This window comes from Pholcus phalangioides, unplaced genomic scaffold, assembly GCF_987345545.1.
Source record: "Pholcus phalangioides strain wild (caught in Gottingen) unplaced genomic scaffold, Ppha-v1.0 ptg000009l_1, whole genome shotgun sequence".
Lineage (NCBI taxonomy): Eukaryota > Metazoa > Arthropoda > Arachnida > Araneae > Pholcidae > Pholcus > Pholcus phalangioides.
The window spans coordinates 46,395,341-46,415,336 of NW_028301602.1; the positions used below are offsets into that span (position 1 = coordinate 46,395,341).

Below are 19,996 nucleotides of genomic sequence, written 5' to 3' on the forward strand. Positions count from 1 at the left end.
AAATTTCACATATTTTCTCATTTCAATTTTTACTGTACTTGAACAACTGTACGTGTTTCTCACTTGTTTCATGGCAGCTTTTTTCTTAATAATCATAAAAGGAAACAGGATGAAACTTTTGCCTAGGATGTGTAATTTTTTTCACATGTTTCTAGAAAATTGTTATAGTGGCAAAAATTTTGACCCAGGGGACCATTTCGGGGGGGGGGGGGGATAATGCTTTATTCTCAATATTTTTGGTAAAAATCAAATAAAAAGTATAATTTTGAGAATTCTCAAGAAATACAATTCCCGTTCCCAAAGATCCTAAAATGTCAGGAATCTGGAAACTATCTGCATTGCAAAAAAAGTGAAGTTATCTGTGCTACCCAGAAAATTGCATCCACTAATTGACATGGTGTTTCAAAAAATACATTCAAAAAATCTTTTATGGGAAGTGCATAAAACATCAAAAAAAGCTTTTCACCAGCGTTTCACATTGATAATGTAAACTTTCTTTCCATGAGGGACTTTTAAACTCATTTAAGAAACACCTTTTTTTTTGCCTCTGGAATGCATCTCTTAACAGGAATTGCTGTTAACACTGCAGATGTCTTGAAAACTCTGGATATCATTATTTTTCAAAATATGCACAATAAAATTGCTAGTGTCATGCATGACTACTTTCGATAGAAAATGAAGATTTTTGTTGCAATATGTATTTGAAAAAGCAATGGACATTTCTTACACCATGATTTGTGTAGGAAGGTGGTCAAATTTACACACTTGGAGTACTCTTATTGTTTCTAGGGAATGGGGTTGTTTTCAGTTGGGCTTATGAAATTAATACGCTTATATATATATATATATAATTTCTCTCTCTGTTATCTCTATCTTCTTTCAAATTTTTAACGTGGATTTTTATGCAACTTGTATACATAATACATCAAATGTATATTTTTAAATTTGTTTTAACACTAAAAATCTGTAATTGTAGGTGGTAGTGTTTTTTTGTTTTTTTTTGAGGCGAAGCATCATTTTTGTCAGCTCTATTAATCTATTTCCAGTTTGGGTATTACTTTAATTTTAAAGAAAAAATTAAGTAATTAATTGTAAAGTTGATTAATTTCTTTATTTTTATTCAGGTTACCACCTAAACGAACTATTCCACGAACACTTACTTTATCAACTGCTAGGAAACGAGACAATGAGCAGTTGTGGCGCCATTCAAGAGAACCCCTGAAGCAACCTTTACTTAAAAAATTGCTTAATAAGGAAGAGCTTTGTCAAGAAGCCTGTTTTGCATTTAATGATATCCTTTCATATTTAGTTCTTTTTGCCAAGCAAGTACTAATAGAGTTTCGGAATCATAAATCATATGCTATATACACATATGCATCATAGATGATTGTACAATATCAATTTTCATATGTTTAATTCTAAACCTTGGTGATATCTCAGTTTTAAGGAAAATGGAAAAAAAAGTAAGTTAATGTACACTTTTCTATTTTTTTTCATTTAGATGGTTTCTTTTTTAATGTTTTTATAGCTAATTCCAAGAAAATATTTTAGTTTTCCTTGTTTTCTGTTGTGTACACATATTTTTCTTAACAATGGTCACCTCTACTAAAATATATGGGAGACTTGCCTTCAAGAAGAACTCGAACTGGAAATGAATTAACTGATCAGATTTATGATGGGCCATTGAAGCATGTGCGTATAAAATTATGATTAATATTATTTTGAGATAATACAGGATGCTCCAGAAGTTCTGACATGATCTGAAAAAAATATATAAAATAGCTATTGAAGTTAAAGCTATTGAATTAGAGACAAATGGCAAAGAGTTTTGTTTTTTCTAATTGCTACAAAATTTTCTGCATGCATACCTTTAGTGATGTTGAGGATGTCAAGCTTATATTTCATTTCTTGCCATGTTATTTGTAACATAGGTGTTACAAAGAATGGAAGTAAAGATGAAAAGTAAAGTAAAATGATTAGAAATAAAAAAACTATAAAACTTACACTGCAGAGGACTTTCCTCGATGCAATTTATGAATCATCTGAAATTACCTAGTTTGCAGGACAGAAAAGTCTCTCCACAGAAAGCAGTCATGCCTACAACATTTAAAAAATCTTTTTTACTTCCAAATTCTGAAAACAGATGGCAGCACTTCTTTTGCACCCATAATCAAACATCCCTCGGAAATGAATTGATTAACAAATTCCCTGGACGGATCATGCTGATCCCTTGGGAATGCGTGAGGATCACGTTATTATTTAAAAAAAAACAAATTTCATATCAGATATAAAACACATGCACGCACATTCTGCCACGTAGAATTTGTTTTAAGTTCCACGGTGGGATGTGTACGAGATGTATATACGATTTAGTAGTAGTTTCCAGGACAAACTACGTACAGTTGTAGCTGCCTACCTTTGTAACAGTGTTATCCGAAAACATAATTTTGAAGAGCAATTTCACTTTTCTACAATATTTTTGCCCTAACTTTGTGAAAAGAGGGTGCATTTTTTTAAATGAAAAACAGAAATTTCTGTTTAAAAATACCTACAATTTAAAAGAGTATTTTCACTCTTCAGTAAAATTTGGAGGAATAAAATTTAATTTTGATGAGTTAATCATGCATTAAGATGCATATTAGCGAACACTGCTTTGTATTGTGTATGGCAAATGCTAGATCTTTTTCACGGTTTGCATTAACCAGTTTTAGCATAATCAATTCAATATCCTCTAGTCTACAATTACTTTTTTTAGTCCAGGGATTCACTCTACACCAAAATGTATAAAGAAAAGGCTATATCATCCATTTTCCACTGCTGGATATAGGTCTGCGCTAGTGTACACAAGCACCCTTCTCTCCCCTTCCCCCTGGCAAGATTTTAGTGAGCTTTTGCAGTAAAAAACAAAGCTGCTGTGCTGTCATGTGGGCATCGTGCTAGACTGTTGTCTTAAGAGTCCAGTTTCGAACCCCATTGATGTCACAGTGGTGGTCGGCTGATGTTGGTTTTCTGCAGTTTTCTATCTTTGAGGCATGAGTGTGAGCCGGTCTCCCATTTGAAAAAGTCTTTCCGCAGAGAGCAGGCAGGCCCACAACATGATACTGACAAAACAAGAGAAATTCAAGCATTTCCATCTTTACTTCAGAAAATGGAAGCCAAATGGCAGCATGAACACAAAACAAGCGCAACTCATCAACATAAATATGTTAGGACCAAACACACTCACAACACACATTCTGTCTCTCTCTCCAGCATGTGCCGATTCGGTAGAAATTCCGTAGAGGAATGTGTACGAGGTGCATGTTCGGTTAAGTAGTAGTAGTAAAAAACAAAAATAAATCTTTTGGTGAAAAAAATTATTACATTCCCTTCCCCCAATTTGTGAAAATTCTGCGTACACTTATCTGTGTAGGTCACCTCTAATTTTTTTTTCCTTCTATGGCGAGGCTTTTGTCAGCTTGTCAACTCCACTCAGCTTTCTGATTCTTGTATTCTTTTTATAGGAAATATTGAGAGATGAAATCTACTGCCAAATTATGAAGCAGTTGACTGATAACAAAAACAGGTATGTTACCAGAAATAGACATTTGGTTTTTTCATGAAGATTATTTAACATACTAATTATATTGATATTATCTTTTCAGTCTTATTAAAAAATAATCCAATATGTATATGGTTTGACCATTTATCAGTTTTGCCTATATCCGGGGCGGATAATTTTTTATGCATGTTGTACTTGGCTCATATTCGGTATGGGCTTCCCATTTTAAAAACTTGCATTTCCAATCATAGCATATCATTTATTGTACGTTATTTTTCAAAGCACTGATAATGCAACTCACCCACAGAACAAATCTTCCTGAATTTAAAATTTTTCATTATTATTTGCATACCTAGATATTTTTTTTCCAATTAGTGTTTATTTACACATGTTTCTTTAATGTTTTTAAAATTCTAATTAATGAGGAATCAATAAATGTTGAATGTTCTAGAACAGAGGTCTTCATCCTTTTTCTAGTGACAAGCATTGCCTGTACCCATCATCAAAAGAATACCCTTAGGGCAAGCTTGACATGCGTATACCTGAAAAATCAGTATGATTTTTATTTTTGAATGAGATTTTTACAAGGGGCCATTGGGGTTAATGAGCATGAAATTCGCTGCAAGCATCGAGCACTCTAAGTGCTTCAGGAAGCACTGTGGTGCTTGCAAGCAACAGGTTGAAGAAAAAAAAATCCATCACACTTCTTTTATTTAATTACATTTTAAATCATGAATTTCCAGACTAAGTGAGGAGCGGGGATGGGAGTTGATGTGGCTGGCCACAGGACTTTTTGCCCCAAGTCAGACACTTCTGAAAGAATTGACATCATTTCTAAGAACAAGGAGGCACCCAATAGCTATGGACTCATTACAAAGATTACAGAAAACGTTGAGGTATGACTAATTTTTAATGTTTATTTGCTTTTCTTTAAAATGAATATGTGATTTGATTGAGTGTTTATAATTTACATATCACATATATACTGTATTACCCTGTAGCCGACATGCTTCTTCTTAACCACTACTGCTGAACCACACATACACCTTGTCCATATTCCTCTGCAGAACTTCTAACAAATTGGTACATGTTGTAATGTGTGTGCATGTGATGTGAAGTTTGTTTCTGTGTAATGCTTGTTGTGTGTAGTGCTTCCATCTGCCATCAATTTTTTAACAGTGAGTGAAGTGTAATGACTGAATAATTGTATTGTTGTAGGCCTGTTACTTTCTGTGGCGAGACTTAATGGGGAGATCGGCTCGCATTCACACACTTTTTCTTAACCTTTTCTTTTCTCTCAAACTGAGCACAACTCAGGTCTATCACCATCTATGGGCGATTTACTACCTAGTGAGTTGTGCCGGAAGTGTAACTGTGTGTGTACCTAACAGTCTGAGTGCGTATGTAGTGTTGTGTTTGATTTTTCAGTGCTGCCATCTATATTTCAAAAGTAAAGTGAGTGATGTGTTATGATTGAATTGACACACATTTGTAATGTTTATAGGTCTGTTGCTCTCTGTGGCAAGACTTTAAAGAAGAGATCGGCTCACATTCACACCTTGAAGTTAGGAACCACAGAAAACCAAATTCAGCCGACCACCACTGTGGCGATGGTGGAGTTCGAACCTGGAATCTCGCAACGCGAGTCTGTCACTATGACCACTCGACCACATACATGCACCTCGTACACATTCCTCTGAAATTTCTACCGAAGTAGTACATGTAGAAATGTGTTTTGTGTGTATGTATATATACGTGGCCCTAATGTATTTATGTTATCATAATCATGTTAGTTTCATGTTATACTGGTAGCTGGGGCATGCTGGGAAACATTGAGGTAGACCAGCATGTCAGGGACATTTGAGTCACAGATTCCAAAGAATTTAAAATACCTACACTTTAAGAATCAATTGAATCAGCTGATTGGGAAACATGTTTGTTCTTTAGATTAAAGGGTCCTTTCTGTTTTATGAACAGATAGTTTGCTTGTACTGCCACAAGTTTTGGTTTATCAAAAATTCTGAGCAGAATGAAACACTTGAAAATTGCACAGCAAAACATGATGTAACACAAGAACAACAGCATACCTCAATCTCTAAACATTTCGAAAAACTTGCAGATATCTTAGGTTGACGATAATTGAATTGGAACAATAAGCAAACACTGAATTTGTTTATTGCCACAGTACAAGTTATAAATGTCAGTGAAAATTTTTATTTTTTGAACCAAAAGTTGGAGGCTGTGTGCAGTGATGCTCAGAATTTAGGTCAGTAATTCGTTCCAAGATAATATCCAAATTGCAAAGAATGTATGGTCATTTTTAATATTTCATGTAATTTCTTAAATGATGATAACAACTTAATCATCCCATTAGAATGAGGTACTGCTTTCTGTTCCTAGATGTGGGGCTAATGTATTAAATTTGAGTTCAATAGACACAAAAAAACCCATCATTTAATCATTTTCCTACAAGACTTTTGTGACTTGTGTGTGCCCTGGATGCCTGTTGAAAGAGAATGGTTATTTCCTTCAAACAAAGTAAAACTTTAGAATAATTAAATGGATATTGAAATTTTTTTTAAATACATATTGGTTACATTATTACATTTGTATTTATTGTTATCTTGTGACTTACATTGTAATATCATGTTATTAATTTTTTAACTGAAAAAAATTTCTCTAACAGATCAGGACAGCGTAAATATCCTCCTCATCTGGTGGAAGTAGAAGCTATTCAACACAAAACTACACAAATATTCCACAAAGTATATTTTCCTGATGATACTGATGAGGTAATACAGGATTTTTTTTTATAATTATTTTATTTCTTTCATAACAATGTGTAAAAGTTATGACCAGGCTGTGTCTGGAGGGGGCAACTATTTGTGTAGGCTCTTAGGATCATCTCATACTCAACAGGACAGTTGCATGTGGGTTATCTGAACATTACATTTGAAGATTAAATTGACTAAGAAACAGAACATTCTAGAACTTATTTTGCATTATTTCTTGATTAGAGTGACACAGCTTTTTTACTTACAGTCTGTATTAGACCAGTTTTACTGACCAACTCAATATCAGTTTTCTATAACTTATATAACCAAGGATTTGTATTTTTTTTCAGAATATTCTAAGTTCCTATATCATACATGTTTCTAAGCTTATTAATTTTTTTGGGATACTTTGGAATAGGCTTTTGAAGTTGACTCCAGTACTCGAGCCAAAGACTTCTGTCAAAACATTTCACAACGCCTTAATTTGAGATCAGCAGAGGGATTCAGCTTATTTGTCAAAATTGCAGACAAAGGTATTAATGGTCTATAATCTATATATATAAAATTGATTTTCTGTGTGTGTGTCTGTGTGTGTGTGTGTATGTTCTCTATACAAATCTACAATTTTAGATCGATCGTCGCCAAATTTTGCATATATACCAAATGGGACCCGACTTGAACGATAGGCTACTTTAAAATTTCGTCAGACCAGGGCAAATGCCCCAAATGGGCAAAAAACCGTAGGGCTACAATGGTTTTTGGGCCTCAACAATCACTTTCCGAACGTTTACTTTGGTTACCGTGGTTCCCTAGCAATGCGTTTAAGACGTGTATATGCCTTTACAATGGTTTGCCGTTTCTTTAATGCTGTACGTATATGTATAATATTTATGCCTTTATAATGGTTTGCCACTTTATTCAATCCTCCCAGTAATGAGAGCTTTTTGAATAGACACCATCATCAGCATCACTTTGAGGGTAAGGCAAAGGATGATGCCCCACAGAAATCAGTGTTAAAATTGCCGATTTTACTGTAGAAATGCGGAAATTTTGTGGAGTTTTCTGTCACATCATAATTTTAAAAATTGTGTTGAATTCTAGATTTCTGAAATATTGAGTTTGATTAGAGATATACGAAGCCCAGGAGATCAAATATGAAGTAATTAGCCGGACCTACTTTTGAGTTGGACATTCATGCAATAACATTGATTTCAACTTTTTATTTATATCTTCTCAAGCGAAAATTAATGTCTCCGTAGTGTCTTTTGATATTCAACTGCATAAATTCATAGTTTAGGATGTTTTAAAATTAATTATGGGCCCGTAAAGTACATCGAAGAAATTCCACAGCTTCAATTAAGCATTTTTGAAAGCTGAAACAGGCAGATGGAGAACTTAAAGTTCGGGGGGGGGGGGGATCGAAATACCTAGCACCCCTTAAAAAAGAAAAAAATATATATTCGTTTCTATGTTCCTTTAAATCTAGATTTGTTTATATCATGAAGTCGCGCAGGAAGTCGTCATATTGGTTAACTTAGACACGGTTTGCATGTCCCTCAAAGAAAGAGGGAGATATCACGTGATCCAAAAAAGCCTCATTGAAGAAAACCCGGGCAACGCCGGGTATTATAGCTAGTACTATATATTTTAATTGAAATTCAGCCAGTAGGAGTTATAAAGTTGAGAGAAAGTTTTCTTTGTTTTAATTGAAAAGTCAGTAACGGCTTTACAGTGATACCCAGACTTATGCCAGTAATTCGTTCGAAGACTATGTATGGCAGAAAATGCATAAATCAATGTAAACTTTTCCAATGATAATGATCCTTCCTCTTCAAGAGGAGATAGGTAGTAAATTTGTGGATTTCCTTTATTATTTTTTATCTGTTCATATTTTTTGTAGAGTTTTTTATGAAAATCGTATCTGGGGAAAATTTGTCTCTAAGAACACAATGTCAAAAGCCTTCTCTGTCCAATCATTTTTATCACAAGACAACATAAATTCAAGGGGACACAAGTCAGGATATTGCCGTACTACTAAGCATAACAATATGAGCTGGAATGAGATGAGAACATAAAACTTTTAAAATATAGAAACTAAGCAATCTTCAAAATAAAGTAGCTAAAAATTTAGAAATTTATAGCAAGTAAAAAAAAATTATGTATCATATATATATGTAACTAAAACATATATCCATGCATTATAATATTATGTTATTAATTAATTTATAATATTATATTATTACATTTATTAATGTAAATAATTTATGTTATTCAGTTAATGTTTAATTTTTGTTATTAACTCTGTTCATGGTTAAGTTTGCAGTGAAAGCAACTATATCTGTCGTGGTTGATTCTCAATTGCTGGAAGAAGTTCTCATTGAAGATGGCTGTGGAAAAAAGATCTCTATTCTATAATCAATGAGCAAATATTTGAATTCATCAAAGCCAAATTTTAAATACTCGTCCAGACGTATAACTACATCTATGCAAAACAAAAAATTATATCATGGCTTATTATTTTTTTAATTCAATAAATAAATGAAATATAAAAAAATAATAAATAAAACACAATGGCAAGGAATCTTTTGAGAATGTAGTTTCAAAATGTGTAAGCAGTTGTTCTATATCATTGATGATGGTATAACCAATATTTTTTCTAATTTTGAATTTAAATCTCAGTTTAAAAAATATATTTGTCAGTATTTTTTCCAAAATCATTCAGAAAATTTGTACACATGTGCTTCTCACGAACTTCTGATATGTAGCTACTACAAACTTAACCACGAACAGACCATGTATATAAACAAATGCTACTGTATTTTCTCATACCAAATATAGTTTTGCAACTCTCACTTTTATGTATTTTGTATGGTTATTTTAATGGTATGCTATTTTATTTCATAGTAATAAGTGTGCCAGAAGGAGATTTCTTTTTTGACTTTGTGAGACATTTAACTGATTGGATAAGGAAGGCTAGGCCAACCAGAGATGGTGAGTTTTTTTATTGAATTCATTTGTGTGAAAAATATGTTTGGAAACATTGTTTTTATTTGTTATCAAGCGTATGATTCATATGATTTGTTAATTTATGTTCATGCTGCTTGTTTGACTCATCCAACTTCTGCTTCTCAGACAATATTTTCATTTTTATATTTTTATTTCATTTCTTCATCAATAAACTTTTTTTTCCTTTGCTTCAAGCAGTATGAAGTAAAATATGAAAAAAACAATAAGAATGAAATTTATCAGCTTGAATTTTTCTGGGTAGTTTTTGTTGGTGTGATGTCACCTTTGTCTCTCCAACATTAGTACATGTTAGGATGATCAGACAGAGGTGTAAACTTGTAGTGTCAGAGCGCATGGGCCTTGAGGACCCCCCCCCCCCACTATTTTCACAAGTACCTATAGAAATATTGGGTTTGACCCCCTCCCCCACCAAAATATTTTTGAATCCTTCCAATAGCTTTATGCCTATGTGAGCGGGGGGGGGGGGGGAGATTTATTTTATATTTTGTAGGTAAGTATTCTTCTGCAATGGCGGTGTGTATATACTTTTGCCAGTGCTGGTCAACTTTTGATGCTGACCACTAATTTTGAAGAAACATTGAGGATGAATTCCCAGTAAAAATAATCGGTTCCCAACTTTGAGGCACAAATGCGAGACAATCTCATTAAAAAGTCTCACCACAGAGAGCAATAGGCCTACAACTATACAATTGTATACAATCATTACACTTTACTCATAGTTAAGAAAACTGATGGCAGATGGCAGCACTACACATAACAAGCATTACACAGAAACTAACTTCACCTCAGGTTCATAAAACATACATGCACATTCCAACATGTACCAATGTGTTAGAAGTTCCCCAGAGGAATGTGGAAAAAGTGTATGTGTGGTTTAGTAGCACATTTGACGCTTGTTATAAGGGGCCGTTCAAGTATTACGTCATCAGCGATGGTGGGGAGGGGGTTTCCGATTTGCTGACTTTTGATGACAAGGAGGGAGGAGGGGTTTGGATAATGCTTACGTCATCAACCACCCTTTATGAAAATATGAGTAAGATTCAGAGGGGCAGAGTTGATGACAAAATTTTGCTGACAGGGGGGTCAAAAATGACTAAAAATTTGCTTAACTAATACTTGAACGGCCCCTAATGACCTCCCCCCCCCCCCCCCCCATCCCCATTATAGCAAGCGTTCCATTACATCGACCAGTAATTTAAGTCCCAAATGCTTTCATATATAGAACAACTATCATATACATTTTACTTTTGATATAATGACCCTCCCAATATATGTCCGTTTCCTATAGGACAAATGAGGTCGTTATATTGAGCGTCGGCTGTAGTAACAATAACTGTGTAGTCTGAAACTTTTTCCTTTCATTGAATAAGTCTACAAAAACCTCCTCAGTTGCAAACAAATATAATATTTTCTAAGATCAGGCTGATTGATATAGCACTAGATCCCATATTCATCTGATACCAGCCCATGCCAGAACTAATATTTTCTGTAACAATTTAATTTCTCATAAATCCAGAATTTAGAATTGCCCACCACAATCCCTGATACTCATAAATAGTGTTCCCATAATTTTTCCCAAGACTTCGAGATTGCAAAACAAGAAGCGGTTCGACAGACAAACACAGATTTATTTACAGAACAGCAACTTACACGTATTTACAAGCTAATCAGAGAGCTAACAACTTTCTCGCAAATTGACTATTCATTAAATCTCTCTATTCGAGTCTCTTTGAACCTGCCATCTTGTGAGCGCTACACTATTTATAACCCCGAAGAAACTTCGAGAAAAAGAACATTCCACCAAATTCAATTTTACAGTTCCAATTTGGTGGCACCACTGTACGGGGGTATTGGACCACTGTCTGGAGGGGGGGGGACTTTCTAGAATGTTCCCTCCAGTTCTCCGCCAATCGCATGTCTCTGCGCTAGACCGAAACCGGTATCAACTGATTTCGACATTTTGAGAGCCATCGAACGAATCGCGCCATCTATCGTCTATAGTTCGTAACAATAGTTTGCCAATGTTCATGAAGAACTTGTAGCATAATTTATTACTGACACACTTACTTGTGTATATATACACATTATATATGTATATGTGAGAGTATATATGTGTGTGATTACAGTAAACACATTTTTAATTAAATAGAATATGATTGTTCTCTTAATGTATTATGCTCTTGCAGTTGTTTTTCACCCAGATGAGGGAGCTTGTCAGGTGATATCATGATCTTTTCTCCCTCATCCCATCTACATCCATGTAATTATATCAGTTCATGTACCTGTGTAATATGTGTACATGAGAAATAAATTTGAATTTATTAAAAATGTGGAAAACATTATCTGTTTCCAATGTTTTAATTATACTGTATTCTTTGCATAGGTTCATTTCCACAATTCACTTACCAAGTATTTTTCATGAAAAAGCTGTGGACTAACACAGTTCCTGGAAAAGACCGAAATGCTGATATAATTTTCCATTATCATCAAGTAAAGATGGCCAATAAAATTTTTTTTCTTTTAAAATAAAAAAAATTTAAATTCCTCTAGGATACTCTTTCATTTTTATATTTTTATTTCATTTATATTTAAATTAAAACTTTTTAATTGGTTTTTATTTCATTTTTAAGGAACTTCCAAAACTACTCAGGGGCTATCACAAGTGCACAAAAGAAGAAGCAGCTCGTTTAGCAGCTCTAATATATAGAGTCCGTTATGGTGAAAGCAAAATGGAGCTTCAAGCTATCCCGTAAGTTTTTTTTTCATACATTACTTACATCAATTTTTTTCCCCTTTAGAGTTAAAATAGTGTTGGGTGAGGAAATATGAACTCTCAACTAATATCATCCTAGTCTCAATGGATATTGATATGTTTGGTGAAACTGTTTGCCAAATTTGATTACTTTCTCCCGCAAGCCTGGACAAATCTCCAGTTTACATGCCTGAATAAATATTTAATATGCTAGTTCTAAGTTTGTAAGAATTTTATTTAACTCCTGTCAATTGCTGTAAGGCAATTCAAATTAACAAGTAATGGTTCATGCCTATGATTTAGTTTCATTCAGTGATACCAATAGAATTCCGTTAAAACCAAGTTTCAATGCTTCAAATTTCAATCCTTGGAATTATGCTACCTATCTTTTGAATTTGGCTTTTAATATCCTTATTGTAATGAGCTCTTCTTTGCCAACTTATTACAGTAATTTACTGAGAGAAATGGTACCTGCAGACCTTCTGAAAGTTCAAAATTCAAGTGACTGGAAAAGGGTAAATATATCTTTCAATTGTAACTATAACAATTCCATAACTGAATCATATAAAATGTTATTTAAGAACAAACATTTTTTTTAAATACATTATTCACATTTTTTGTTCATGCAACTTGAATTAAGAAAAACCCATACTTTTATAAGTGCAAAATAATATAAAAATGAAAATATTTGAATTTTTCTTTTAAAAAAGTTTATGTTGAACAGCAAGTTTAGTAATAAGTTTATTAATATATTTAAGAAAGATTTTTTTCAAAGAAAGCATGCTTTGTTTTTTTCCCTGTTGAATGCTAGTTGCTGAACACAAAGTACCTAAGCTAGCAATTTAATCAAACTCTATTAAGACAAATTTGAAGAAATGTCAAAAATATTTTACATTAACTGACAAAACAGCAATTTGATTGTCCAACATGAAAAATAATTCATATTAAGCAAGTTTGTCTTACCAAGCTTCCACTGTGTTACATATATTTGATTAATTTCATAATTATTGCAAATTCTTAATGAAAACTAATGTTACATTTACTGATGTAAAGTAATTATATATATATATATGTAATGTGTGTATGTATATATATTTTTTCCATTTCATGTATGAATTGCATTTGCAATACATTCAATGCAATTCAGTTTAGTTGCAATAATAGTTTTCTTTAATTGTGACATTTGAAAATGTAGATTTATCATCTATTTTCTTCTCTATTAAATTTAAAAAATAATTACTTAAAACATGAACAACTTTAAACAATGGGTTATTAATTGAAGTTCAGTTATGATCAACTGATTTGCATCAGGATGTGAACTTTTGAAAGGGTGAGAACATTCTATTAAAATACACATAACAGAAGTTGATATACTTATAAAAACTCTAATACATGATTTTTTTTTCTGCTATTCAAAAAAAATTTTATTACATGCATTACCAGGAAAACAAGGGGCTGTAGTTTCGTGAGGTCTCAAATTCAAGTAAATGAAGCAAGTGCATACACAAGTATTTTCAGCAAGGGGTATACTTGCTCTAAATTTGAAATTAGTGAAGAACTTGCCTTATTCTTCATGCATGCTGCCGCTCCAATAAAATGTGGAGTGGTTTTTTGTTTTTATTAGATTCTTTGCATGGGCATGAATATGCAATAGCCTGTCTTCATAGAAAATCATGTGGCATAAATAAAAGCTGACTAGAATATTGTAACTTTCCTATACAGTCTGAACTTGGTTAAGTTTCTTATCTTACTATTAAAACTGTTTTCTAGTTATTTTTTTTTACCTCCAAATGATTCAAATTATTTATAAAAATGGATTAACCTCTTTTTATTCAGATATCCCATTTGCTAAATATCATTTCTCAGAATTTTTCATTACCCTTCAAACATTTTTTTCCTTAGTCAGCGTTTACTGATATGCTACCTAATAAGAGCACCCCCACTGTGCTAGAGGGAGGAAAAATACAGTGGGTGGAATATTCAAATGTTTGAGCATTGGTATTGTGCCACATGCCTTCAAAGAGTGTTGATGATTCATCTCCATTATTATTCTGTTTGAAATGCTGTTGTTTACCAAAAAAAATAATTTATGTCCAAATGTGGTTAATGCAATTGTTTGAATCTAGAGGGGGGCATTTAATTAAAGAGTGATGTCCTAACACTTCACTGATTTTTCTGATAAAAACATTAAAATGATAGACTGTAAAATTCTGTCTGCCAAAATCATTAATTATCTCATTTTTCTTCTATTTACAACACTTTCTTTCAATTGTATATGTCATTATTAATTGAATATATTTTGTGTGCTATTTATTCAAACAAATACGAGGCTTCAACAGGCAAAATGCCCAATGAATGAGGTGGCTGAGAAGAAGATGTCCATAAGAAATATGGATGTCATATATTTCTAAAGTACAACAATCCACAGTTAAAACTGCAATTACCATGTCTATAAACATCTGGGAATAGTGTATTGATGAATTGGATAGTTGCAATTACAATTTCGGTTAATTTCATTCCTTCTCCTCCCCCCCCCCCCCAAAAAAAAATTCAATTCATCAAGTTTGACTATATATGCTGTCTTTCATAAACTATTTTCATTTCGGAATCTTTCAGCATTCAAGGGTTTCTTTCGAAAAAGGAGGCGACTCCAATATTTGTGTGATTTGAATTTTGAATTACACATTTTATCATGTGTAAGATTTTTTTTAATTGATGAAAGATTAAGATAGCTGCAAACTTTAGCCTGAAATAACTTAAAATAATATTCAACAACAAAAAAAATTGATGCAACTTGGATATTGAAATTTTGAATGTTCTTTGGTTTTTCCAAAATTCTATGAAGTCAGGGAGAGAACAATGTCCCTTTTCTTTTCTTTGTAACAAACCCTTTTGATTTTTGTAAAAAGATGTTGCCACGTAAATTTATTTTTCGCAAAATATATTTAAAAATTTTGCTTTTTTTGTTAATGTGTTTAGAATATAATTTTACATATTAATCATGATTGCATGCACAATATGCATATGTTTGCAACCTGTGTTCCAATTTCAGCAGTATAATGTCTGTATGCATGATCACATTACAGACATCACATGCAGAATGCTTATTAATAGATTTGACAACAAAAACCCTGTGCTATATTTTAGTTGAATATATAAAGGGTGCAAGAAAAGTTTCTTTGTCCTGGAATAACTCTCGAACCATTGATTCCACTTATAAAAAGTACCCAAATAACATGAACACCTCAGATAAATCATTCATGTTACACGGGGTTGTTATTAAAATAAAATAAATAACTTTCTATACTGACACCCTGTGCTCAAAAACCCAGTAAGAAAATTTTTCTCCTTTCTCTCCTGAGCACAACTAAGAAAATTCCATGTTTCTAAGTGCAATATTAAGAAATGATGAGAGATATTTGCTGAAATATTTGAATTTTAAATGAACTTTACTCCAATTTTCGAATTTAAATATCTCAGCAAATATTGATTTTAAAAAAAAGTTTGTGTTTCTCTCAGGAGAGACAAGGCAACACCTTTCAAGCTGGGTTTTTCAGGACAGAATGTCTGTATAAAAAGTTAATTTTTTATTTGAATAACTATACAGCCCCTTGCAATATGAATGATGTATCTGAAGTCTACATGTTATTCACATGCTTTTTCCATCTGGGAGTATACTTCTAGGATCAACAGTTTCCAAGTTATTCTAAGATAAAGGGACTTTCCTATCCATCCTTGTATGTATTTCCTTTTTCCTTAACCTTTATCAAGTTTTCTGTTTATTTCTGCCGCAAATTTGTACATGTTTATTTGTACATGAACAGGCTATAGTTAGTGCATACAATCAAGATGCTGGATTGAGTCCAGAGGAAAGTAAAATTCGCTTCTTGAAAATGATATACAGTTGGCCAACGTTTGGTTCTGCTTTCTTTGAAGTAAAAGTAAGTGCTATTAATCAACTTTACAAAGTATAAAATGGCATGACAATTTAGCAACCTTGAATGAACAAAATATGTACATATATATATATTTTTTTAATTTAAAAAATGTAATATACAATTTAGTGTCTTTTTAAATAAGTAACTTTGTTCATCTAAAATATAATTATTTAGAAAATTTTATCATAGAGAAAACATTTTCAATGTAGAGTGAATTAACAAAAACGTGAGTATTTTGGTAAATATTTAGCTAGGACTAATGTAGAGACTCTATTGTCACTTTTATTGTTTGTGGGTTGGAACACATGTGATACTTGATATACAACTACTACTACCTAAGTATACTACTACTATTTACTGTACATGCACCTCATACACAGAATTCCTCTACAGAATTTCTAATGAATGAGTACATATAGACTGCTTTTTCTCAGCCCCATGTACCAAAGAAACAAATATTTTGTTTCCTTGATATAAATTGCCTGAGAAAAGGCTGTCTACCTCTACCATCCCAACTGGGGGGGGGGGGGCTACCAATGCCTCTACTTCAGAGTCTCATGCCACAGTACATAAAATAAGGAAGACAGGGTCGTACCTTCAGTGGTGTAGATAATAGCATGCTTGCCCGGGATGCAAGAGGTCCTGGGTTCAAGTCGCAGTGTAGACCAGATGACTTTTTTTTCAGAGTTCAGCTCGCCATAAAATCCAGAAAATATCTGTTTCCTTGAATGAGTACATGCTGGAATATGTTGTGCGATGTATGCGCTTATTCTCTTGCATCAACCAGCATGCCGTAAAAATCGAGGGATACCAGTTTCTTAAATGTTGGAGTCTGGCCCATTTTTGGCATGCTGGGAAAAGCAAGGTTCAATAAGGATCAATGTATGCATTCAGCCAATGGATTTTTAGAATGAAGATAAGAATTTTTCAGAATCTCTGACTCAAATTTTCCTGGCATGCCTGATAATGCAGGGAATACAGTATGTGCATGGCCCTAATGCATTGATGTCAGAAATGTGCTTATTTCGTGTTGTATACTTGATATACAGCAATACAAGTTACACGATAGGTGAGACTGACAGAAACTATGTAAGTTGAATTAGTAAGTCAGGCCTTAATTTTGCATATAAATATAAGTTTTGACATCAGACTTTGATTATGAAAATTTTACCATTCTGCAGAAATGGTTATATGCTGTACAAACTTTGGGATTCCATCCCTAAATCAGAGCAGTTTGATCTTTAGCAGCTTTCCAAAAATCAATTGTAGTTTTCTAACACACAGCAAATCGCTTCCATTGAATTCCTTCCTGCCAATCATTTGATAATCGCTTCCAGGGTTTTTAAATATGAATTTTTGATCTTGTGTGTGTGCCCATTCTCTAAATTTTTTTTTACAATTTTCTGTTACACGATTCCTGTACCCAAAATGTTTGTTAATAAATCAGAAAAATTCCTTTTTGAATATAAAAATATATATATCCACAGTGGAAAATAAACATACAGGGTGATTATAAAAAAACTATCCTGACATATGGGCCCCTAACTATCATACCATTCACAGAAACTGAATGAAATTTTGGCATAAGGTATTTTGAGGTATGCGCTCAAGAATGATATGGAAAACAACAGTGTCACTCTAACAGTTACGGTTACAGTGAGAAAATATCAAATGGCAACACCAAGTTTTTTGTATTGGAATGTGATCTCCATTGTTAAAAACCCTAAATAGCGTTTGAACGGCAACTGTAGCATGAAAATCACCGGCGGTAGATAGGCTAAAAGTGAGGACAACCAATAAGGACAGAGAAGCAGCATAAAATAAAGCATTTTATTGTGTTTCACAAATTTTCCACATGACCTTGTGGAGGACTAATCAGGCTGGGATCTCAGCCGAAGAAACGGTGTGACGAATGAAACGAACATTAATGCTCTGGTGCTCGGCAAAGTCCTTTTTACTTTTTCCTTGCCTAGCTCCAGGGATTTTCGTGCTACAGGTGCCATTCCAACGCTATTTAGTGTTTTTCAGTATGGAGATCGCATTCCAATACAAAAAACTTGGTGTTGCCATTTGATATTTTCGAAATTTTCTCACTGTAACCGTAACTGTTAGAGTGACACTGTTGTTTTCCATATCATTCTTGAGCGCATACCTCAAAATACCTTATGCCAAAATTTCATTCAGTTTCTGTAAATGGTATGATAGTTAGGAGCCCATATGTCGGGATAGTTTTTTTATAATCACCCCGTATTTGCTCCTGGTTTTTAAGTTAAAAGTGTTATTACTCTAGTTATGACACATAGTAATAATTACAGATAGAGAAATTTTTAAATGTTATAAAATCTCTTATAATCATTTCATTAGAACTCAATCTCTCATCAAAAGATCATTATGAAATATTAGAGCTATGTTGAGCAATTTTTCAATCCATGGAATTTATTAAAATCTGCAATTATAACTGGTTACATCTGTCTATTTTCTGTGGAATGCAAGGGATATTTATAATGAGTTTCGACTGTACCAATTAATTATTTTTAATTTTTTTTCGAATCATGACAAAGAATTTGTAAAGTTTCTTCCATTATTTTCTCTGCATTCATTTTGAAGGTCTTCGAAAACGTTTTATCTTACTATTGAAGATTAATTTTCTTGTGCTAGTTTAACGTTAACCACTGTCATATTTACAAATTTTTCAAGAACATTTGACATGCATTTATGTTGAGGATTAAAGGTATTCGGCAGGGCCGTAACTAGGCTGGGACAACCAGGACACTGCCCCTGGGTCCCGAGCCAAATGGGGGGGGGGGAGCTCCACAAAAGTTTACATTTGTTTTGCATAATAATAACCCTTTCAAGTTAGGCCCCAAGGAAAAGTTGGCCCCAGGAAGGCACACTACAGCCCTGGTATGCAGTTAAAAATGAGTAGTAACAAACGATTGACTATTGGTAATTTTTCCTACCTTAACTGTGAAAGAACAAGCAATATCTGTGTATAATATTGATGTTCCTGATTTTTTTAGCAAACAACGGATCCAACACTTCCAGAGCAGCTTCTAATCGCCATTAATAAGCATGGGGTCAGTTTAATTGATCCAGCTACAAAAGTAAGTGGCATTCAAAATTTTATAAAAATTCTGAAATGTTTGAACATCCTATGATGTATTTAGAATCATGCGATTAAAATTACTGTTAGCAGTTTATTCCTACAAGTTTAAACAATACCCTGAAAATGAAAGCTCCTTCTACAGTAGTGCTCTGCAAGTTAAGTTTATTTTGTGTTTGAAAGTTTAAGTTGGTTTATTCTAGTGCATTTATACAGTGGAATCCCATTATAACGAACTCCAAGAGACTGGAGAAATAATTTCGTTATAACGAGAAATTTTGTTATAAAAGAATTGCAGGTTTTTGCATTGTTTCTAAGTAAACTTATCTGGGAATTAGAAAAGTGTTCATTAAAATTAGATTTTTGCTATTACGGTATTCGCTAAAACAGCATTGGACTATATTCGCATATAGAGCAATCTCGTGCATAGGACGAGGTATTATACAGATCAAAATAAAGAAAAACTGAATTTATTAATGCAACTCTTTATTTCATTTATTCACAAATAATAGCATAACATACACATGTTTGGTATTGGTTAACTATATTAGGGTTTTTCCCCATATATGCATGTTAAATTTGATGTATATTAATGGTAACACATTATTGATTATTTCCAGGATATCCTAGTCACCCACCCCTTTACTCGAATTTCAAACTGGAGCAGTGGCAACACTTACTTCCATATGACGATTGGCAATCTCGTGCGAGGAAATAAATTGCTTTGTGAAACACCATTGGTAAGTAATTAATAATGACTTTATTTTAACGAACCTGCAAATTCATTCATGTTTGTGAATCCACAATTCTAAATTAAAAAAATTGTCAAGTCAAAATATTTTAAAATTATGAAGCTTTTTG

At 33.1% G+C, this 19,996-nt stretch overlaps 1 protein-coding gene across 3 annotated transcripts in view; it reads left to right on the top strand.

Moving 5' to 3' along the window:
* Positions 1–19,996, top strand: part of ck (unconventional myosin-VIIa ck) — a 64,704-nt gene that overhangs the window by 39,166 nt on the left and 5,542 nt on the right. For 2 of the 3 annotated variants that reach the window (XM_089236399.1, XM_089236400.1), the window contains exons 34-46: positions 1,125–1,291; positions 1,601–1,692; positions 3,504–3,565; positions 4,285–4,437; positions 6,228–6,333; positions 6,734–6,848; positions 9,220–9,306; positions 11,726–11,832; positions 11,973–12,091; positions 12,543–12,609; positions 15,919–16,035; positions 19,053–19,136; positions 19,756–19,875. In XM_089236399.1, the coding sequence (XP_089092525.1) occupies positions 1,125–1,291; positions 1,601–1,692; positions 3,504–3,565; positions 4,285–4,437; positions 6,228–6,333; positions 6,734–6,848; positions 9,220–9,306; positions 11,726–11,832; positions 11,973–12,091; positions 12,543–12,609; positions 15,919–16,035; positions 19,053–19,136; positions 19,756–19,875 (1,396 nt within the window). Of the gene's footprint in view, positions 1–1,124; positions 1,292–1,600; positions 1,693–3,503; positions 3,566–4,284; positions 4,438–6,227; positions 6,334–6,733; positions 6,849–9,219; positions 9,307–11,725; positions 11,833–11,972; positions 12,092–12,542; positions 12,610–13,537; positions 13,619–15,918; positions 16,036–19,052; positions 19,137–19,755; positions 19,876–19,996 lie in introns of those variants that run through there. The other variant, XR_016193224.1, reaches the window with a different exon arrangement.